The sequence below is a fragment of the Vanacampus margaritifer genome, chromosome 20, assembly GCF_051991255.1.
Source record: "Vanacampus margaritifer isolate UIUO_Vmar chromosome 20, RoL_Vmar_1.0, whole genome shotgun sequence".
Taxonomy (NCBI): Eukaryota; Metazoa; Chordata; class Actinopteri; order Syngnathiformes; family Syngnathidae; genus Vanacampus; species Vanacampus margaritifer.
In genome coordinates, this window is record NC_135451.1 from 5,682,384 (window position 1) to 5,690,000 (window position 7,617).

The 7,617-nt window shown below is 35.5% G+C and overlaps 1 protein-coding gene across 5 annotated transcripts in view; it reads left to right on the forward strand.

The window, feature by feature from the left end:
- The first annotated feature begins 2,757 nt into the window (after positions 1-2,757).
- The window catches only part of LOC144040434 (N-lysine methyltransferase KMT5A-A-like), an 11,518-nt gene continuing 6,658 nt past the window's right edge, over positions 2,758-7,617 (forward strand). For 3 of the 5 annotated variants that reach the window (XR_013289730.1, XR_013289731.1, XM_077554607.1), the window contains exons 1-4: positions 2,758-5,205; positions 5,297-5,459; positions 5,861-5,923; positions 7,005-7,063. Coding sequence is in view for 2 of the 5 variants with exons in the window: in XM_077554607.1 (XP_077410733.1) it covers positions 5,088-5,205; positions 5,297-5,459; positions 5,861-5,923; positions 7,005-7,059 (399 nt within the window). In the remaining 3 variants the exon portion in view is untranslated. The remainder of the gene's footprint in view (positions 5,206-5,296; positions 5,460-5,860; positions 5,924-7,004; positions 7,064-7,617) is intronic. The other 2 variants (XR_013289732.1, XM_077554608.1) reach the window with 2 other exon arrangements.

Sequence of the window (7,617 nt, forward strand, 5' to 3'; positions counted from 1 at the left end):
TCGGTTGCAAACGGATCAGCGGGAGCAGTACAAGATGGATCCGTGTAGTAATTGTGAACAAATACAGCAAGAATTCAGCTTGCTGGCAAGGTTATGATACCAAGTACAGATACTACTAGTCCTTTGGATATATAAGATTCTCCCCACAAAAAAACAATGACATTTTAAAGAAAGACCAATATATCCCAAAATGGCATTTTCTTTAAAACTGCATGAAATTAATGGCCATTTTCTATTCTCATTTCTAGTTCCTAACCGTATTGGCTGGCATCGCAAGTACAAATTTCTTGAAATAAAGCGCTACTCGCCCTTCCCTAATATATACAGTTTATTTAAAACCAACAAATCAAACCAACAGGAAATATTTGACTTTGAGATTTAAACAAAATACACATGCATCAACAAACGCTTTTGCTTGATGTGTTGGCATGTTTTATTTAAAATGGCAAAGACACTGATCGCGCATCTCACAAAGCGTAGTCAAAAGAGGCAACACAGATTTATCTACATTTGGTGAATATGTGTGCGACCACCCGCTCTTTTATCACTTTCCAGCACAGACGAAGGAACAAGGCCAACAGTGTATCATTAATCCTCACTGGTCACAAGCACATTTCTACAACCTTAAAGCAACTTTTGCTCACAAATATATTGTGTCGTAAATCTGATTAAGGACCTCCTGCTCTGCTGCTGAGTCACTTACAATGAGCGTACACCCTTTGGGGGACACACATGATCTGAGGTGAGAAAAAGAAAGCCGTGATTTTTCTATTTATTTCTATTTATTTCTATTTATAAGCAAATCAGAAGGTGGCACAATTTTCTTTCTAATGGCCAGTTAGAGCAATCTTGTTGAGTGACAATCTTATTTTTATTTTATTTTTTACATTGCAGGTGCACCATACAGTACTGGTCTGAGCGGACGCGTTCCTTCACCAGTGACATTTAAGCATTCAGTGACTCGTGTGATCCCACGCCATGCTGATGTATATGCACACACATGCTGGTGACAGGAGTGATGGCGTGCTGTTGACTGTCCCTTCCCCCTTGTGGGAGGGTGGGGCGGGGACTTTTTCAAGGCTGAATCACTTCCTCTGACCACTGAGATGAGCAAAAGCTCTTTGCTGCTTCAAAGTCCTTTTTTTTTGTCTCAATGGGATACAATTAATTAAGTGCGCATGAGAAGTCCTTCAGTATAAATTGTGGATTTATAAAATAATCATGTTTACTTTTAAGTGAAGCTCAGTAAGGTATTCAGTTGACAATATATTCATTATGTTTATAGTTAATGGAGTAGGCCTACTGTTCAAAAGAAACAAGCCATCAATATTATTAATACAATATATATTTCCCATCTCTGATTCCCACTCATTCATAATTGTAGCCTTTATCAACTTGTTATACATAACAAGCACATGGGTATAAAAAAAAACGATTTTGCAATTTTAATTGTAATCTACAAATAATGTGTGCTAAATCCTCTGTTGTCTCTCTCTAGTATGCCTATTGCGCACCGACTTGACTGGTAATAAGTGGCCATTGCAGTGTGGGAAACTGCACCAAATTATTTGTTATGAGTCATCATCTGTTGCTTTGCTATTCATAGTGAGGGAAGAATATATGGGTATTTGTTTACAGTATAACCTCACTACTCAAACATACCAAAAGTGGAAAGAAGAAAAAATTATTGAGAATTAAACATTCTGCTAACTAGTCTAATGGTCGCTAGCTAAAGCGGCCACATTTTCTTTCTTTCTTTTTTTTCTCTATTTCATTGTTTTGTTTTGTTTTTGTTTTGTTTTTTGGTTGTTGGGTTAGTTGGTCCGTTGTTTGTTTGCCAGTTAGCTAAAAGTCGCTACAGATTGTTAGCTGTGTTGCTATTCATAACCAGGGGGAAAAAATGTATGGGTATTTATTTGTTTACAGTGTAACCTCACCATCCAAAAATGTTAAAAGTTGTACAATTGGAAAGAAAAAATAATAATTTTTGAACCGAAATTTTATAGAACTAAACATCCAGCTATACTGATTTGTTTTTTGTTTGTTTGTTTGTTTGTGTGTTTGTTTGTTTGTTTCTTTCTTTCTTTTTTCAGTTGGTTGGTTAGTTAGTTGTTTAGTTGTTTGGTTAGATGGTAGTTGGTTGTTTCTTAGTTTGTTTGCTAGTCAGTTAAAAGTTGCTACTGACTGTTAGCTGCCTGTCAACACTATTGTGGGAAACACAATTACAGAGTTGGGGAAACGTGACGCGTTTCAGAAATATGATGAGGAGCACAGGACTTATTTTTGAACCTCTTATCTGAATGTGAGGAATTGTATTTATGTCACAGAAATTGGAGGTTTGCTATGCCAGACCTCCCTGCTGTGTCATGCAAAGTACACTTGTGATTGTGACAGTTCAACTGTGGGACAGAATGATTACATTTCCATTACTTCCAATAAGAATTCTGATTTCCGGACAAATCAGAGGTCAGCCACTCTCCAACACATATCCAACTTGTGCATAATTGGATGTTTACTCAAGACAGTTCCTTCACAGGCTTATGTTAGTAGTGCAAAGCTCCCACACAGCCAGAATCCCTGTCTTTCCTCACCTCCTACTAATTATTATTTTTTCCAATGAGGAAAACCCTCAACATATTGTGTGGTTACTCTCCATCCGGACTCCATTAGTCATACTAACTCCTCTGGTATTGTGTGTGTGTGTGTGTGTGTGTGTGTGTGTGTGTGTGTGTGTGTGTGTGTGTGTGTGTGTTGCCTTTGTGTATTATGAGGACATTTCACCTGAATACATGCCGTGCTGCGAGGACATTTTGAATTATGAGGACACAGCCCATGTCCTCATAATTATTTCAATGCAGAAGTGCTTCTAGGGCTGTAGAAGGCTTAAATCCAAAGTTTTAGCCAATGTCCTTGTAAAGCATAATTACGTGAATTTGTGTATTTTTGTGTATTTGATGGCGCCCCCTGTAGGAAGGTCCTTGTAATGCACCACTTCATGAATAATTCACACCAGTGTATATTTCACAGCATTTGATTGGCTGACCATCACCTGTCCTCACAATTACGCACGTCTCCATAATTCAGTTTTTTCTCAAAATGCTGTGTATTGTGAATGTTTGTCTGTAGACACAGAGCCTTTTTTTTTTTTTTTTGCAGCCACCATTTCCTAAGTAAATAATTAAATAATGAAATACCCTACGATATTTAATTATATATTTCAGTATTTAATTATTTCAGTGGTTGTTTATTTAAAAATGTACAATGGTTAACAGCAGAGACAGAGAAACTGTCAGTGCCGTACATTAATTCATCATTTAACATCCCACCCTGCCTTTACAGTATAACATCTTTCTGTACACCAGCGGCCAAATGTTTTGAGAATGACATTGATTTTCTAAGAATCTGCAGTGCTGACTTATTATTGTTTTTTTATGATGGCAATTTGCATGTACATGTACTCCAGAATGTTATAGTGATTAGATGAATTGCAAAGTCCCTATTTGCCATGAAAATTAAAGTAATTTCCTTTAGTGACCTTACAAACTTTAAGTGAAGAAGGCTTCAGGGCACCCAAGAAAATCCAGCAAAAGCCAGGACTATCTCCCAAAGTTGATTCAGCTGCAGGGATAAGGACATCACCACCAGTGTAGAGCTTGCTCAGGAATGGCAGTAAGCAGGTATGAGTCCATCTACACTCATGGTGAGGGAGTAAGACTTTTGGAGGATGGCCTGGTGTGACCAGTGAAAAAGGGATTCCATAAACACAGACCAAAATAAGGAAAAAAGAGTTACAGTTATTTTCTCTGATTAACCCCCTTTCCAACTGTTTGGGGCATCCGGAAAAATGCTTGTCTGGAGAAGAAAAGATGAGCGCTACCATCAGTCCTGCTTCATGCCAACAGTAAAGCATCATGTGACCATTCATTTGCAGGGTTGCTTCTAAGCCAAGTTACTGGGCTCGCTCACAATTTTGCCAAAAAACACATGCGTCCATTACTAAAGTATAGTACCAAAACATCCTCGGACAGCAACTGTGTGACAGCAGCAAGGTTATTTTATTTACTAAAGCAAAAAAACATTTTCGTTAATGAAAAAAAAAAAAATAACTTTTTAAAAAAGCAAACTGAAATCACATTAAACGATTACAAAATTATCTATAATTCTAGCAATAATATCCTTTGTTTTCGTCTGTGGTAATTAATTTAGTATATGAGCCTTTCGGGTTAATTTTAAATGTGATCTATTTTTTTTTTTTAATTGACACTGTAAATCATAGAACAATAGCCACTCTTATCAACAAAGTTCATAATCCAACACTGAACCAATTTGTTGATTTAAATGTGATTTATTATATTGCCCGGAGTACGGAAGTGACGTCATCTAGCAGCCCCGATAGAGAACCGCCCCCGGCTCTAATTACTTCACGAGACGTGATGGCAGTGTAGCTGTGCTAATGAGGTAGGTTTGAAGCTCGAATTTTTCCTCCAGAAACTTGTTTATTTTAATGTTGGTCGCTTGTGTACATTGCTGAAAATGATTTATAATGCAAGTCCAGTGTAAGTGCAGCTAAGCTAACGTTAGCATACCTAACCATCTGTTGATTATGATGGTTGCAGCTAATTATTTAGAATTGCTACGCTTTTGTTAGCGACGGTTAGCTCAGTTAGCATAGCAGAGCTAACCGTCTGTTGAGTAAGATAAATGCTAATTGAAATTTTTAAGAGGAAAGCAATAACAGGCTGGTTTGATAGGCTGGTTTGTGATGTGAAAATATACAATGGTTTAGTATTACCAGTACAGTATAAATGAAGTATTGGTAAATTGCTGCATTTGTGTTTACTTAAATTTGTTCTTTAAATAGAAATATTTCAGTAAAGTCTGTTAGTGTTCATTACATTTAATTTATGCAAATATTTAGCAGAGCTGTGCTATCCACTATTTTATTTTCGTTGGCACATTTACTGCACACTGCACAGGATATTATGGTCCACAGAAAGTCAACTTCAAAACATCTGCACCAAGTTACCTATCAAACTGATTGAAACTCATTTTTTTCTATAGCTTTAGATCATTATCTTCAGTGAGATATGTCAGTCATGAGGCCACAGAGGGCAAAAGTTAAACCCAAAGAAGAGGTAGCATATTTTTCATCCTTAGGTAAAGACAAGGATGGCTTCACCATAAAATATATTAATTCATTCAAAGGTGAGTATTGGTAAAAGATTCTTTAGTATGGGCCTAGTTTTCATTACTGTTATAATGAAATATTTCTGTTGTATCCCTTTTTCTTTGTAAGGTCGAGGAGTGTTCAGTTCCTGCTCCTTTCAGAAGGGAGTCTTTCCTACTGAATATCGAGGAGAAGTTATAAGCAAACAGGAACGTGAAAACAGGCTGAGAGTGTATCATGATGCCCAGAAGGTTTTCATGTTTGAATTTCACTACAATGGAAAAACACTATGGTATGTTTATATGGTGTGTTGTCACACTTAATTTTGTTTTTTTTGGGGGTGGGGGGGTTATCGTGCAAGGTTTGACAAAACATAAAAGATTAATTATAACTCAAAAGCAAAAGTACATTCTTTTCTCAATATAATTTTTTTTGTTTTTATTTCATTTTTTTACAATATTGTGACTTATTTTTTTATTTTACTTTTACAGTTATCGTGAGTATCGCTAACCTCACAATATCATGTTGATTATCATATCGTGATTGCTTATCATGACATTTGGATATTGTTTCATACATGTGACATACTAGAATTACTGGTCGCACATTCATGATTACATGAAATTACAGTATAGCAGTCTAGTCTTAGTAAGAATTTAATTGTATTGGTATTTTTCTATTCATCTACCCCAGGTTTCCACTGAAGCACAACCTGATGAAGACACCGCTATCACAGACTGCGCCAAAGTTGACCAGGTGACTAGATTTCTTTTTGAATGTTGTTGAAATCAGTTTTCAGAAGCAAGACATTAGTGGAGGGTGGAGATACTAGGGCTGCACAATATGTGGAAAATATCTTGGCGCACGAATGGCTCATGCAATATGTGCATTGCAAAGACGTGCAACAAATGGATATTGGATTGTTTGTATACTTTAGTCTGAGGCTAAGCGATATGGCCAAAAAATTAAATAAAAAGTCTTTTAAACCAACCATCCAGCATTCTGCCACCACTTGTGCAAAATTTCAACTCACAATAACATCTGGATGTAACAGAACATTATAACAGTTTTTAATAATCCAGAAGACAAAATACATTTCACGATTTAGCAAATTTTCAACGATTCAATTTGAATTTAATTTATTCAATTAATTTGATTTATTGCCAGGCCCTACTTGAGTCTGATTTTGACCAATCAGAGACAACCTTAATTGCGCATCGCCATACAAGAGAATTGTATCGAGGAGCATTACTAACAAAAAAAACCTTATTTGGATAAAACTAGATCAAAATGAGCATGATTATTTTTCCGCATGTACGTGCATTTCTTTAATTAGATTATGAAGATATATATATTCGGTCCATGTTTAATGTCAAAATAATCTCCATCACTGTATAAAACACCCATGTCGCATGTTTTGTCAATACTGTGCAGCCCTCGCAAGATACACAGTCCTCACAATGTCGTAGTTGTGAATAACTGACACTCTGAGGACAGTGTATTTATACACTGTGAGTTTAAAATACGTTTTGAGGGCTTGGAGTTACACATACAGTCCTCACAATTCATACTCTGGTCAGGTATGGACACTCTGAGGACTGTGTATTTTCTTATTTTTGTGTCATTGTGAAAAATAGACGTCACCAATTTACACAAACCTGTAGTGCAGACAGATTTATTTATTTATTTTTGTAATGGCAAATAAAATGAGTTTGCATTCACATTACTTTAACCTATTCATTGTTCTGTATGTACTGTAACTGTGTAAATGCACAGGTACAGTCAGTCGTGTTACTAAGAATTTAATTTTATATGTATTTTTCTCTTTGTGTACCAGGTTTCAACTGACGCACAACCTGAAGACATACAGTAGCTGTCACAGACCAAGTTGACCAGGTGACTAGATTTCTTTTTGAATGTTGATGTTGAAATACGTTTTTCAGAAGCAAGACGTTGCACAATATATAAAAAAAAGATCTTGTCGCACGAATGGCTCATGCAATATGTCTGTTGCAAAGACATGCAACAAATGAATATTGTATTGTATACTTTAGTCTGACTTTGACCAATCAGAGACTGCCTTAATTGCGCATCGCCATACAAGAGAACCGTATCGAGGGGCATTACTAAAAAAAACGAACTTATTTGTATAAGACTAGATCACAATAAGCATGATTATTTTTCCGCATTAACGTGTATTTCTTTCTTTGGATTATAAAGATCTCTCTATCTTTATCTTTATGTCTATATATCTATCTATATATCTGTCTCTCTGTCTATATATATATATGTATATTTGTGTGTATATATATATATATATATATATATATATATATATATATATATATATATATATATATATATATATATATATATATATATATATACTGTGTATATGTGTATATATATATATACTGTGTATATGTGTATATATATATATACTGTGTATA